The sequence below is a fragment of the Euphorbia lathyris genome, chromosome 9, assembly GCF_963576675.1.
Source record: "Euphorbia lathyris chromosome 9, ddEupLath1.1, whole genome shotgun sequence".
NCBI lineage: Eukaryota > Viridiplantae > Streptophyta > Magnoliopsida > Malpighiales > Euphorbiaceae > Euphorbia > Euphorbia lathyris.
This window is the reverse complement of record NC_088918.1, coordinates 1,448,975-1,464,507: the sequence shown is the minus strand read 5'-3', so window position 1 is coordinate 1,464,507 and position 15,533 is coordinate 1,448,975. Positions and strand designations below refer to the sequence as shown.

The 15,533-nt window shown below is 33.6% G+C and overlaps 2 protein-coding genes across 5 annotated transcripts; both read left to right on the top strand.

Moving 5' to 3' along the window:
- Positions 1-960: 960 nt before the first annotated feature.
- LOC136205969 (UDP-glycosyltransferase 90A1-like) lies at positions 961-4,390 on the top strand (the record flags this gene model as incomplete). The annotated part of the gene is made up of 2 exons (XM_065996847.1): positions 961-1,977; positions 4,328-4,390. Coding segments are annotated over 2 exons (1,080 nt in total), but the record flags the coding sequence as incomplete, so codon positions are not given.
- Positions 4,391-8,290: 3,900 nt separating this feature from the next.
- LOC136206030 (uncharacterized) lies at positions 8,291-15,094 on the top strand. Of its 4 annotated transcripts, none has more exons than XR_010676179.1 (4): positions 8,291-9,541; positions 10,587-10,819; positions 13,072-13,319; positions 14,398-15,094. XR_010676179.1 is itself a non-coding variant. In XM_065996927.1 (3 exons), the coding sequence occupies exons 1-3, from the start codon at positions 9,444-9,446 to the stop codon at positions 13,212-13,214; spliced, it is 474 nt and encodes a 157-aa protein (XP_065852999.1). In that variant the 5' UTR covers positions 8,291-9,443; the 3' UTR covers positions 13,215-15,094. The 4 variants fall into 4 exon arrangements, 1 of the variants encoding a protein (XP_065852999.1); XR_010676180.1 differs by adding an exon at positions 12,005-12,134 and having other exon boundaries at positions 13,072-15,094; XR_010676181.1 differs by lacking the exons at positions 13,072-13,319; positions 14,398-15,094 and adding exons at positions 12,005-12,134; positions 12,938-12,976.
- Positions 15,095-15,533: the final 439 nt, after the last annotated feature.

The following is a 15,533-nucleotide window of genomic DNA, read 5'->3' as shown; positions in this document are numbered from 1 at the left end:
TCTTGAAAATTTTAATTTTCAGGTCGTTAAAGATGATTTTAATAACATTAATCCAAAATGTCTTTGTTTTCTTAAAAGTGCGAAACCTCAATTCTCGTTTTGACAAAAAGTAAACTACAGTCCTTTATCTGAAAATTAGTGAAACCACAAGGGTTTTATTCGAAATTTACCCTTAAAAAACAGTACTAAACTATTCCATTTTTTAAAACTATGACTAAGTAAATTACACCCATGGCTACTGAACTTTACCAATTTTCACATTATGGCCACTGAACTTTATTTTTTCCCGCTATGGGCACTGAACTTTACACTTTTTAACACCGGTAGCCATTGAATTTTTAGTAACTTCTCAAAATGACTGTTAACGATCTTAAAATGAAAATATTCAAGAATTAAAGTTGTTCATAACGATATTTACCATGAAATCACATTTTTTATTTTCGAAAATCACATTTCTTTGGAGTTTTCTCTCTCTAAAAAACCACTTTCTCTCTCCTAACCAAACAACACCTAAATGACTCCAAAACGAAAATTTTCAAGAATAAAGCTCTTTAGAATATTATTAATGTTTTGGATTTTTTATTGGGAAAAGTACAAAAATAAACCTTGTGGTTATACCTGTTTTCGAACAACACCCATGTGGTTTAAAAGTTTGCAAAATGGTACCTTGAGGTTCATTCTGTTAGCAAACACATACCAAATTGACTAACGGTGTTAAAAGTCAAAGGGAAAAGAGTTCATTTAGTCCATCTATTTATTTATTTTATAAATTAAGCCCCTTTATTATCTAATTATCACAAACAAACCCCAAAATAAAAATAAAAATCAATTACACCATTTCTTCATCTCTTTTTAATCTTTTATTTTTCTCCTTTCTCTCTCTTATCTCTCTCATCTTTCTTAATTTGTTTCTAAAATCAATTGAATTTTGCTAATCCATTGAAAACAAAATATACACGAACTGAAAATCTTCGGCTTCCCTTCCCTGAAAATGTATCAGGGATTCCGTCCTGCATTCAGAGCAAGCTCCCTTCCATGCCATTGTTTCCTCCGTTCGTTCTTGCTACCGCATTAATGCAACCTGAATTCGAGAAGGAACTTGAAAAGCTCCCTAGTGTCAATTTTCTGGTCTCCAACTGCATTCTCTGGTGGACTGCTGAATTCGCTGCAAAATTTGGGATACCAAGATTGGTATTTTCTGGTATGTCTAATTACGCCACTTGTTTGTCGAAATGCGTAAGAGAGAATAGGCTTTTGTTAGGGCCTGAATCAAATGATGATTTAATCACTTTGCCTGATTTTCCATGGATCAAGATTACAAGAAATGATTTTGAGTCCCAATTTAGAGACTTTGAACAACAAAAAGAGACTCCATTTTCTGATTTCATGTTCAATGTTTTGATGTCATATTCTATTAGTTATGGTTTTGTATCAAATAGCTTCTTCTATGAACTCGAACCCAACCATTTGAACCAACATATGCAACCAAAGAAGACCTTCTGTACTGGACCCTTCTACCTAGCTAAGACGCCAAAATTCGTAGAAAATGAGAAACCTAGTTGGATTAAGTGGCTAGATGAGAAACTAATTGAAGGTAAGCCAGTCCTATACGTTGCATTTGGATCTCAGGCAGACATCTCAGATGATCAGCTCAAGGAAATAGCAATCGTGTTGGAGGAATCCATGGTAAATTTTTTGTGGGTGACAAGGAAAATCAGTGATTTGGAATTAGGAGATGCTTTTGAAGAATCGGTGAAGGGAAGAGGGATTGTAGTGAAAGAATGGATGGATCAAATGGAGATATTAATGCACAAAAGTGTGGAAGGGTTCTTAAGGCATTGTGGATGGAATTCAACAATTGAAAGCATATGTGCAGGAGTTCCAATTCTAGCTTGGCTTATGATGGCTGAGCAGCCATTAAATTCAAGAATGGTAATGGAGGGGATTAAAGTAGGCTTGAGAGTAGTTTCAGTTCGTGTATACTTTTTTTTTTTTTTTTTTTTTTTTTTTTAATTAGCAAAATTCAAATTGATTTTTAGAAACAAATTAAGAAAGAGGAGAGAGATAAGAGAGAGAAATGGGAAGAAAAATAAAAAATTAAAAAGATATGGAGAAGATGGTGTAATTGATTTTTATTTTTATTTTGGGGTTTGTTTGTGATAATTAGATAATAATGGAGCTTAATTTATAAAATAAATAAGTATAAGGACTAAATTAATTCTTTTCCTTTTGACTTTTAACACCGTTAGTCAATTTGGTATGTGTTTGCTAACGGAATGAACCTCAAGGTACCATTTTGCAAACTTTTAAACCACGTGGGTATTGTTCGAAAACAGGTGTAATCACAAGGTTTATTTTTGTACTTTTCCCTTTTTTATTTTTAGCCGTGAACGGTCGTTTTGAGGCGTTGAGTGGCCACCGGTGTTAAAAAATATAAAGTTCAGTGACCATACCGAGAAGAAATGCAGTTCAGTAGCCATAATGTAAAAATAGGTAAAGTTCAATGGCCATGGATATAATTTACCCAAACTATGACAGTATAATTAATTAACCTTAACTTAAGCGAATTGCTATTCACTTTCCCATTTTACTAGTTTATTTTATTAGTTGAGGAGTATCTCAATGATCCCAGCTGGGCTGGCACCTCCGGACCAGCAAAACTCAAAGTAACATAAATAAAGAAACCCCGTTTTACTAGTTACCGCCTCTAATTTGATAATTTTGATATATGTATCTCAAAAACTCTCATCCTCTCATTCATAATCTCTCAACTCTCTAATCTCTCTCAAAATCACATTTCGGAACGAAAATCATGCCAGGAATGAGACCGGCTAAAGAAAAAGGGTCGATTCATGGCAAGGTACATTTTTCTTCTTCAGGTTTTTGGTTCGAAAACACGAGTTACGTCTCCGAAATGGGAGACGGAACTCATTTTCCACCTACCCAAAAGGCAAGCAGTTCGAAGGGCAGGCAGTTACGTTTTCGGCCTGGCCAAAGGGCATGTGGAAATCAAGACCGCCTGCCCTTTGTAGGCGGTCACAAAAAACGCCTCCCTCTTATGGAGACGGGGGGGATTTTAAAAAGGAGTCGTTTTTTCTGTTGGCCTCCCTTTGGGGGAGCCGAAATTGAAAAAATGTCTCTACTGAGTTACCGAAATGTCTGATTGTTGTTTTTGTGTTAAATTTGTATTTATTTTTCATTAATTGACATCAATTAGTGTAAATAATTAGAATATTAGTGTGAATTTATTTGAGGTAAGTATTGAAATTGATAGTAAATAAGAACGTATTAGAGTAAATAATAATCGGATTAGAGTAAATAATAACGAAATGATTAGAGTAAATAATAATGGAAATGCTTAGGGTTTAGGAACAAATTTCAATTAAAGTAAATAACAATTGAAGTTATTCGATTATAATAGCAACACCCTAACTTAATTATAATTATATGTTAATATATGAATTTCAGGTTGGGTTGGGCTGGGTTGTAAGATAAATTCCAAGCGCAATCTAATATATGTTCATGCCCAATATATGTTCAGGCTTAGTCGAGCTTGAGTCGGGTCAAACCGATTACTAAATATATATGTCCAAACCCAACTTATAAAGAGTGGGCTTGGACGGGATGAGCGGATCATCTTGTCGATGAACATGTCTAGTATTTAATTATAAAAAATGGAAAAAAATATGCTTTTAATAGTTTTTTTGAAGTGTAGATATACGACTAACGTAAAAAATTATAAGAACTTGAGTTTAGAGACAGTGACAGAAGTCACGGGCTACCAACGCCCCTGGCTGTCGGGACCCATCCCTGATACCATTAGTTACGCCTTTGTTCACATTTCGCGTTTTCCTTTTTTTAACATGTTTTTTTCCAAATTTCACTTTTACATTTTTATGATTTAATTTTTAATTATATTTAGTGAATCGGGTTAAACGAGTCAACCCATTTAATAAATAAGTTGAATTTTAATGTAATATGCAATGTTATCAGGCTCAAACCAGACCAACCGGTTCGATCGATCGAACCGAGAACTAGCTAGGCATCCAATCCAAACCCCTTTATCTGACTAGTTTATCACAATGGTATATTGTGCAACGAAATTAGAAGAGTGTGGCATCTCTCTACAAGTTTTCTATTGCTCGTCACCGGAGTCCCAACTACATATCCTAAGACACAATAATGCATGAAATCAGTTTGGTCCAAACTGGTCCCCCAAACAGCTCATGACCGTTTCTTCTCGATTTTCTATTCAGACTGGGTGCAAGAAAACGTCGAAGCTGATTTTTCAATTGGAATGATCCAATGGTCTGTGTTTTTTTTGCAGTATGTGTCTGGTGGGGTTGGAGATGGTGTAACCAATTTGTGTTTGAAGGGATGGATTTTTTAGGCGCTCGGAAAATTCCATTTTAGTCCGGGCTCACGAAATCGTGGAAGCTAATAGGTTGTTACTTATTAGAGTTGTGAGTAGAAAGGAAAATGGTTTGACTTGTTGGGTACCGTTTGATGATTCTTTGGGAAAGGGGAATACAGTCAGAGCTAGTAAAGAAAATCTCGGGGTTGCTTCTATGAGAGGGATTATTCAGGATCATCATGGTCAATAGGGGGTTTTGTGGCTAATCTTGGTATTTGCACAACTGTTTTAGCCGAGATTTGGGGGATTTACTTTGGACTGAAAGCGGCTTGGGGTATAGAGTTTAAGCAAGTGATTTTTAAGCTAGATTCAACTACAATTATTTGTTTCATAATAGATCAGATTGAGGTGAACCATCCGTTGGGATGGATTATTCATCATTGCAAGCAAATCAAGGATAAGGATTGTAAGGTTAAATTTGTTCACTTTTCGAGAATGAAACCGTGCAACTAACTAGATGACGAATTTCATAGGATCTCTTACCTTGGATCATCACGATTATAGTGTGCCTCCTGCAGACCTATATAAAATCCCCTTTAAAGATTGAAGTGGTCTTCATCTAGGAGATTGGTTTCCAGTTAATTTGTTTTTCTTATTGTGTTGTTTTTCTGTTTTGTTTTTGGGCTTTTAGCTTTCGTTTCTACCAAAAACAAAATTGTATGAAATGGTAAAGTCTAACACAAAATGTTTTCAAACAAGATCAATCTTATCCCACCTACGGAAAATTTTATAAACTGACTGCTATTAACTACTTGTAAACGTTATGGGTAAAACCATTTCTTATGTAGAATGCATTTGTTTTGAGGTTGTCTATAAAAGATAAGGGAAAAAGAGGTGACATGTATGATTTATTTTCTTATCATTTGTTTTACCAATTTTAATTTACGTCATATACATAAATCTTATATTAATTAACTTATAATAAATTGAGTTTCTCCAATTAATGTTTTTCTTTTTGTTACTGGTAAAGTCATAAGCCATTTATCTTTATAACTTTCTTGATTATGCCCTGAATTTTAGAACTTTTATTGATTAAGCCTATGACCTTCAATTTTTACGCATTTTGAGTCATTCTCTAACGGCTTAACTATGATGGTCGTTACTGAGAAATTCAATGTGTGTAAAAATTTAAATTCAAATATTTAATCTGGAAAAATAAATAATTAAGAGTTCAATTCTTAAAACCTTGAAACTTTAAAATCTCAATTATATATTTAGCCTAAATTTTTTCTTAAACCACTATCTTAAGTAAAATCAAACGAAAAGAGAAAAAATTAAAACTGTAGCTATGAATCTAAGATCGACAAGGACATAAGAGGAACAATGAATCGTTACAATAGAAAAAATGGAACAAAAAAGCAATAAATATAAAAAATGACATTTAAAAAAGATAAACCATTATAAAATCTTTTTTACTTAAAATTTATTATTCTAAATTTTATTTTAATCAACTCTTTAATTTTTTAATTTGTTTTTATACTTTTTATATATGAAAATATTATTTCATTATTTATCCTCTTAATTTTTTTTATTATTTTTTTAAAGTAAAAAAAATAATAAAAAAAATTAAGAGGATAAATAATGAAATAATACTTTCATATATAAAAAGTATAAAAAGTATAATTTTTTTTTATTATTTTTAATATAATATCTTTAAATTAATAATATTATTATTTTTTTATAATTTATCATTTTTTTTATTGGTTTCCTAGTTTATTGGAGATAAAAAAACAAATTTTACAATTTTATATAGGCCTTTTTAATTTTAAAATACTTTTTAGTCATTTTTCTAATAAATAAGTTCTATCCTACTACATTAAAGTTTATAATTATATAAAATAGAAAAATAAATATTTAATTTTTTTATGTTAAATATTTAATAATCAAAATAGAGAATACATGGTAATTTTAATGTTTTAGTTTTTTTAGTCTAATATAACCATTAATTATTTAAACATTAGGACTATTTAGTCGGGAAAAAAATAAATATATTATGTAAAAACAGGACCTTATAATTATTATTTTTTCTAAAATAACCTTATAATTATTTACTTTTTATTAAATAGAATTTAAAAATTAAATATATTTATAGAAGGAGGTAATCAATGGGATGTTCCCTCTAAACGTTCGTTTAACCTAAATTTCCTCTTCTTTCCTAAATTCGTTTAGGTTACTCCCTCCTAAATTTGTGCAAACTTTCCAAATTCAAGGAATGGAAAATTCAAATCTTCAATGTTTCCTATTCCTCTTTAAGATTTTAACCCTAAATATAATTTTAATCACACTTCCTTCGACTGAAATCGGTGTGAGCGGCAGCAATGGCGGAACTTCCGGAAGAGTTATTCGTCGAAATACTGCTGTGGTTGCCGGTGAAGTCTCTGAAGCGTTTTAGATGTCTTTCTAAACCTCTATGCGAAATCATCGACAGCTCTGATTTTGTCAATTCCCATCTCAGTAGGTCTTTTCAAAACTTCAATCACCGCAAGCTAATTTTCCAGGACCGGTCGTGGAAGAATTTTCAAGTTTGTGATGTGGATTTGGATGTGGAAGAAGAGATTATACACCTTGGAAGATCAGTCTCATCCTCTTGGAAGAAAGTCTACGGTTACTGCAACGGTTTGATTCTCTTGAGTCGAGCTGAATTAGCAATTGCTCTGAGGAGTCCATCCACCCGCCACTGTAGGTATCTTTCTAATTTCCCTAAATTCGGACTTGCTCTGTGGAATCCATCCACCCACCAGTATAGGCATCTTCCTGATTTCCCTTTCGCAGTCCAATCTATAATTATGTCGGGTTTGGGTTATGATGACTCTGTTGATGACTTTGTGGCTTTTTTTATTTTACTTACTCAGCAGAAGATTGAATTTGAATTTAGATTTGACATTGAAATGGAAGTGTGGATTTATGGGTTGAAATCAAACATTTGGAGAAAGGCTAAGGATTTCCCTTATGTGGGTAGTTTTCAAGATTTTGGAACTGGTTACTTTAGCAGAGATGGCAGTCTTCACTGGTTATTCGATCTTTTCAGCAACAACAAATGTCAATCCGAGATTGTGGCATTTGACACTAGGAAAGAGACTTTTTCTGTGGTGCCTCAACCTCTTTGCTCAATAAAGTCATTGGATGGAGTTTCAATGAGATTGCATGTATTAGAAGGCTCTCTTTGCATTAGCTATTTTTCTGCTACTCCGCTGCCTCAGGCTTATTTATATATCAGGGAGAAGGAAGGAGTCGATCTGTTTACTTGGAGAAAGTTATACTCTGTTACAGAACCCATATTGCTTGACATATATTGGTTTAAGTCTGCGAAAGTTTTGGGATATTTAAAGAGAGGAAATAAGATTCTGCTTGATATGGGTATGCCCGGTATGATTTCATATGATCTTAAAGACAAGCGTTTTGGGAAGGTTAAAATAGACAAGGATTCTACTTGGAAGGGTCCAATTCTTTGTCTTGAAAGTCTTGTGTCAGTATATGGTGATGCATAGCTATTGAAGTAGGCGCTTATGTTGATCCTATGTGCTTTGTGGCGAATTAGCGAAGGTTTTGTATTCTCAGACCAGGCTTTCTTTTTGTGATGTGGCTCGCTGTTGGTTAGTGAGATTGAGCACATTTTATATAGTAATTGACTAGTTTGTTCATGTTTTTTATATCCTAAGGTTAAGTGATTCATAGTTGTAGAATCACTTGGATCTTAAATATTGATAGAATTATATATTTCCTATTTAGTTGCTGAATTTGTACTTTTCGATTCGTTATCTTTGTTATTCCCTCTTCTCAATTCTTATTTTTTTAGTTTCATGAAGTCTTACATGTACAATTAGTTAGTATCAAATTTTGTGGCAGAAACCAAAACCCATAAGCAAGTTAATCTTCAAGTTTTTTTGTTTTGGTAATAGATTAATTAGTTGTTATGACTTTCCTTCTGGTACTAAAATTTGACTCTTCAAAATGCCTTTGTTTGTGGTCTTAATTATTCCACCAGCACAAGCTGATATTTTAATTGTTCTGAAAAACTAAAATCAACAGCAAGAAGACAATTTTGTGTTTATTCTCTGCTGCCGTGAAGGTTATTTCCATGGAAAGCTCCCTTACTACATTTAATTTCATATGGGATACTCTTTTTTCTCATTAGTATAACTGGGCATGCTTACAAGGGACAAAATTAAGACTTCGGTTTTATCTAAATTCCTAGCCAATATTTACTGACATGGTTAGGCTAATCCACGCCTTATTGAAAGACTATACCCTGTGGGACCAAAAGATAAAATGAATAAAAAGTCGAGTTTGTTGTTCATATTTCTTTTTTCTTTCTTGTCCAATTTTTACTTGATAAACTAGCAAAAGGAAAGCTTGGAACAGACATGGTTTTGTGTTTTGGTTGTTATAGTCCAAGGACAAAGAGTGAATCCAAATAATTATGTGTTGAAGAAGAAGTTGATTGTAGCAGTGACAAGGCACAAAGGTTAGTATTTACTCTCTATTTGGATACACAAGAATTTCAAATGACAGATTTCTGGATTTGAATAGTTATTATAATTATGAGAAATGAGGTAGAATTGGGTATGTTATTGTCTTTCACGAGTTTCTTTGATGAAGAAGGGGTTGATACGTCGGTTTTATTACCCATATCCAAATTCCAAACCTTTTGGAACTTTTGCTGATACTGTTGGATTACTTAGTGGCATCTTTCAATGTATTTTTGTATCAATAGCCTACAAATTTATGTATCATAAGTCCTTATCTGAGTGTCCGTTTGGCCTATTGTGTTGGCATTTGGTCTCCTATATTGTAGACTTTATGGACACCATGCAGAAAACAGTCTAACCTTGCATAACAGGAGATTGCATTTTCTCTGGCACAGCTTGGTACTGCCACGAATTACTTCACGTTGCATCCCAAGATTGGTAGAGGTTTTAGATCCTCAAGTTGGCCTTCCCGAGCTCAATGAAGCAGAGGTAGTGGAGCTTGTGGCATATACTGCACTTCGATCATTGCGTGGATTTGGAAGGCACAAGCAGGGCCATGTATGACTGATGTGGTTGCTAATTTGGAGACAAGTTTGCCCCTGTGGCTGTGGCTGTGCAGATGTCTTGGCCAATGGGATAAATCACATTTCAAATATAGGTGAGTTTGTTTATGTCCTTCATCTCCTTAGTCCGAGCATAGTTTAAAAAGGCGATCGCCTCTGTCGCCTCAGGCGAGAGGCAACAGAGGCGATCACCCCACCGCCTTCCAGAATGGAAGGCGGCTTACCTGCAAGAGGCGATCGCCTCACCCTCTCAGGCGAGAGGCGGTCTGAGGCGAGAGGCGATCGCCTCTTGCAGGTGTGGCGATAAGTCAGCCTTTTCTTTGAAAAAAAAACCCTAATTTATATTAAAACCAAAAAGACAACAGAACAGCCCGATAAAATTAAAGAGACAGACACAGACACCCCCCAAAAACTCCAACGGCTCTCTCTTCTTCTCCTCCACCACCGAGTTTCTGCTTCCCACAGCTTCCTTGTAGAATTTTATCTGACTTGTGATTGTAACTTGAGCAGACAAATTAGGTTCTAAGGTGTTTCTATACAATCAAGTAAACCTTTTTGGACAACTTTATTGGAGGAGAAACTGGGGTTATAAAATAAAGATGGGTTAAGATAACGTGCAGCTGCATAAAGAGGACTATGGAACTCCTCTTGCCAAACATGATCAATAATCTTCAAGTACACTAGGTAGATGCTTGATGTTATGCTATTTTGATTGAAGAATTAGCACTTTATTATTAGACTTGAAGTTATTTTTGTTTACAAGTTTAGAAATTAAATCCTTAAGTACTACTAGTTTTTATTGAGTTAATTTTATTTTATTTGATTTTCTAATTTTTTGTCGCCTCATATGCGAGAGGCCGTCGCCTCGCCTCAAGGCGATTTTTTTCCCTTGTCGCCTTGACTCGCCTTTCGCTTTTTAAAACTATGGGTCCGAGTTTATATCAGATCTTAAAAACATTGACCTTACAGTTCAGAATCTAATTGCGGAGTGTAATTTCTAATTCATGTTTAGTTTACATGGTAAAGTATATGAACAGTGTATATTGTACTTTATGAGGAGTAACATTTGAATCTCAATTGAAAGTTTTATCATAAGCATTTGTTAATCTGTAACATGCCTTTTGTCTCTGCTATATGCAGAAAGAGAAACTGGAGCACAGCGAGCCAATTCTTGGGGCCCCAAAATGTAGAAAGAGCAGCACTTAGAATGAGGCCATTGAAATGGGATTCAAGGCTAGCCAAAGTACACACACTCGTATTTGAAACAGCAGTGAGCTTCGGCACTCTAATGGACCCTTTGGCGAGAACATATTTTGGGGCAGCAGCAGCGGCTAGAGTCCTGCTCAGGGAGCCACCACTTGGATTAACTCGTGGTAAGTTCATTGGAGAGAGGCCTTAATAATTTTTATAATTGCTTGCTTTGTGTTGAATTAACTCTATTTCTGGTTATTTTACTTCTTGAATGTGTTTTAAAACAATATTGAAGTCAAACTAAAATTAATAGTTACAGTAAAACCTCTATATAGGAATACTCTATATAAGAATAACCTCCAATTTGTTATAAAAAATTTCGGTCCCAACTTGGGCCGGTTATAAATAAGAATAACCTCCCAAATGTTAATTGTTATACATAATCCAAGTCCCATCTTTAGAAACTATACCTCTATATAGGAATAATTATGTAAATAATGTATATATGTATTAAGGATTTAAACAAAATTTATTAAAAAATTTAAAAATTATTGAGATTAAATATGAGTTGGCACACAAATTCCAATGTGTCAAACAACGTTGCATAATTACTTTTTGAATAATAAAAATTAGAGAGTTCTTATTGTTGTTAAATTTATAAACTTTAAGTGTTGATTTTTTTTTTTGGGTACCAAACTCTATATAAGAATAACCTCCCAATTGTTATACAAATTGTCCGGTCCCAAACGTATTCCTATATAGAGGTTTTACTGTACCAGGAAAAGTTTAGCTTATTTGCTTAGAAACAGCAAGCAATCAGTTGGTTTGATTGCAATAGTTTGGAACTTCTTAAGTATATGAATCTAAGGTTTGAAATTTGTGTACGATGATGACAAAACATAAGAGATTTATTCTATTCACATGCTTGAATCTGAATTGGGAATTAAAGAGATATGTAGGATGAGGGTCCCTGACCTTTGGATTTTTGTTGATCAAGTTTATGATATCTTAATTGGAGATATTGAACATTGACATTCTATCTAAATCATCTATATTGAGTCCTGTTTAATAATACATTATTAGAACCATCATTTCTTTATTTGTATCTGAAATTACATTTTTTTAGTTTGACACTAGCTTTTACAGTTTCTAATCTATATAGTCATATAATTTGGCATTTAAAAAACTGTTGTTGAGCTAATAAAGATTCAATTTCAAATATAAAGTGACTATTTCACCAACAAAATAGCATTTGTAGATTCCACAGTGCCTCAACGAACCGATTTTTACTGAGGATTGAGATCTCATGTATTCGAAGATGTATTCGAAGCAGTACTAATGAAACCAGCTTTTCTTAATTTGAATAGATTGCCTTGTCTAGCCTCTCTGATGTGTTTGAAGGACACGTGCACTCTCGAAGAGAAGATGCTCATAGACCCGAGAAGGCTTTTATACAGCTGGCCAGTTATCTTATATTGTTGAGAGAAAGCCCTTCGGGTATGTGAAGACGTGTTATTAGTTTTAGTTTTCTTTTCTCTTATATTAAGAAGATAAACTCATTGACTACGACTTTATAATCAAATTTTCGCACTGTTATTAATCTCATTTACTGGGGCGAAAAACCTGTGAATAGAATGACCTGCATGTTAGTAGTAATAGCAAAAATGAGCAAAAGTGATTAGTGTCTGTGAATCCTAGATATATAGAGTAGATATTAGTAATAGTAATAATATCTTTGCAATTAAAGTATGAAGGATTTTGTAGAAATGTAAAATTTCAATGCTTCTTTTTTTGTTTTTTGGTATGAAAAAGGATGACATTGAATTTCCACTCAACCAACAAGGAGTCACCTTCATATTACTGACTAGTTTGTTCACATTTTTTTTATCTCCTAAGATCAAGTGATTCATAGTTGTAGAATCACTTGGATGTTAAACATTGGTGAATTATATTATATATTGCCTATTTAGTAGCTGGATTTTATACTTTTCCTTATTTTGGTTTTGTTCTGTTCTTAATTTTCATTTTTTAGTTTCACAAAGCAAATTTTGAGGTTGTAAATGTACAATTAGCTATTCAGTTTTATAGATTTAGCATTTTTATGTCATAGCTGTAGAATCACTTGGATCAAATTCATCATCTGCTTAATTGAAGCTATATCTATTTTTCTTTGTAACTCATTTTGAGACACTGCCTTTCTCTTGTTAGACATGAAACATTGAGTATTATTTTTGTTCCATTCTTACTTTGTTAAAAAATGGTCTTTCTTTCCCTATTTTCGGTGTTTGATTGATTGTCAGTGATGAAGTTTGAGGAAGAAAACTCGGTGAAAATCTTAATTCCTCTCTCTTCTATCTCAAACATTTGGATGTCATTTTCTGTACATCATTCCATTCCTGTTGTTCTGAAAGCGAAACTTGTCCCCTACTATCAGGAGAAAGAGAAATTGTACTGGAGCACAGCAAGCCAATTCTTGGAGCCCCAAAATGCAGCAAGAGGAGCACTTATGAGGCCATTGAAATGGGATTGAAGGATAGCCAAGTCCGCACACTCGTATGCAAACCAACTGCGATATGACTGCGAGCTTCAGCACTCCAGTGGACCCTTTGGCGAGAACATATTTTCGGGCAGCGGCAGCGGCTAGAGTCCTGTTCAGGCAGCCACCACTTGGATTAACTCCTGGTAAGTTCATTGGAGAAAGGTCTTAATAATTTTGAATTAACTGTATTTCTGGTTATTTTACTTCTTGATCTTTGGATTTTAATTGGAGATATTGAACATTCTATCTAAATCATATATGTTGAGTCCTGGTTAATAGCACGTTAGCTATGAACTTTAAATTCGATGAAAACCATTACTTGGTTTACTCGTATCTGAAATTACATTTTTTTGGTTTGACACCGTTTCTAATCTATATAGTCATATTTGACATATAAGAAATTGTTGTTGAACTAATAAAGATGCAATTTCAAACATACAATTTTATTTTATTTTACAAATATAAACTTTTTAGAGAAAATGAACTTTCTTATGTACATAGGGTGAATTGCACTTGTGATGACTGAAGTTTGAGGTCGGTTTTAAAAAGATAACTGAACTTCATTTTGTTTCATATGATCTTAAAAGAGAAAAAAAATTTCAGAGGTTGAAATAGATAGGGACAAGTAGGCACACTAACAAGTTGATTTTGCAGTGCCATAAGGCTTTATCAGTTGGATTGTGATTCTGCTACCTGTCTTTTGAGAGGTAAGAGTCCTCACAGTTTACTTAGCATGTCTTGTGAAACTGGAGAAGAGGAACATAGTAATTTGGTAGCTAAAAAAACGAAATCCGATCATCTGAAATCATAGGTTAACAATATTTTACATAATAAGCTTTTTAGGTTATGAATTTATGAAAAATGGACCTAGCTCTCTTTGACCATTTACATGGTGGATTTCATGCTCAACACCATAGCACTGTGATCAGTTCATGGAAAAATGCTACTAAACAAATTCGTAACAAATTAGTCCCACTAAGATAGTTTGTTTGTATTTTGGTATGTAATCTATTGTAATAGCGCACCATGGCAGCAGAGAAATACGTCATTAGCAATAATTCAGAGTAGTTTTCAATAAGTGTAACAGAATGAAGCTTAAAATGTGGTAATAGTCCTTTTGTAATCTTAGGTGGCCTGATTGTGAACAATTTGGAATATGTTACTGATATGATTTGTGTCTGTATTAACCTATCTCTTAAAATGTGATTTGTGATTATGTAGAAGTTCGCCTCTATAAAAAGCACGAAAGCTCTCTCCGCCAATCTTGTTCTGCAGTGAGAAGTAATTGGTGGCAGCAGCAGCGAACAGTGCCAGAGCAAATTGCTCTACTCTTTCCAGTCTTCTTTCATGTGAGATTTGCCTATTTTCTATATCATGTCCATAAAGTCTATAATATGACAGACCAAAGGCAAACACAATAGGCGAAACGGACAATTCGATTGGGTTATCTGTATCCCGAGAGTGTTCCAAAAGGCTTGGAATTTGGATATCTTTGACCAGTGGTCCCGTTCAATCCAATGTCTGCAATTCAGATGCTTCCTGTTCTGTTCCTTCCAATGCTTAATGTTAGAGCTTCCATGACATCAGAAGTTTTTGAAGAGCAATCATGTTGGAGCAGAAGTTTTCGAAGAGCTATCGCGAGGACATTTTTTTGAAGCAGTGACATGTACTCAAAATATTGTGTTCACTCTAATTATGATCATAAAGAACCAACCAATTTTAAGGAGAATATGTTTTCGATTTGAATCAAACAAAATGAATAAAAAAGTCATCTATTCCGATTCTGTTTTACCACATTTTGATTCCGGAATTTTAACCAAACACCCTCTCACAAAAATTTTAATATTTAAATTCTTGTAGATATATCTTACTTTGTTTTCATTAGTACCATTTGTGGATTTGGTTAGCGATAGGGGAGCATGTCATGATATCATAACGCCAACACTACCCTAGTGATGGTTTAATGTACTTGTTGACATTATCCCATTAAGCTTGTAAACTTTGAACAAGTTAATGCATATATTATTTTAAGCATTGTAATAATTATTGTCTTTGAGTCGTGTTCATGTCTTATTATTTTTGGGTTCGTGTTAAAAAAAGTAATCTTAAACCAAATCCAAAAAATTTCGTAACATAACATTTTTAGAATTTCGATTTTGTATCGTAATTTTATTATGATTATATTAATGATAACTTTTAAAATATAAGAAATTATGTTACTATTTTTAAACAATTTGTCATTTTTAGATTAGTATATTAACAATAAGTTATATAATATGTTTATAATAATTTAGGAGGTTCGGATTAACGGGACAGGGATCCCCGACCCTGTTCCGTTAATCCCCGATGGGGAATCC

Coding starts and splice junctions, on each gene's coding strand:
- LOC136206030 (XM_065996927.1), top strand. CDS start 9,444: ATGACTGATGTGGTTGCTAATTTGGAGACAAGTTTGCCCCTGTGGCTG. Junction 9,542..10,586: donor AAATCACATTTCAAATATAG/GTGAGTTTGTTT, acceptor TGCTATATGCAG/AAAGAGAAACTGGAGCACAG. Junction 10,820..13,071: donor ACCACTTGGATTAACTCGTG/GTAAGTTCATTG, acceptor CCCTACTATCAG/GAGAAAGAGAAATTGTACTG.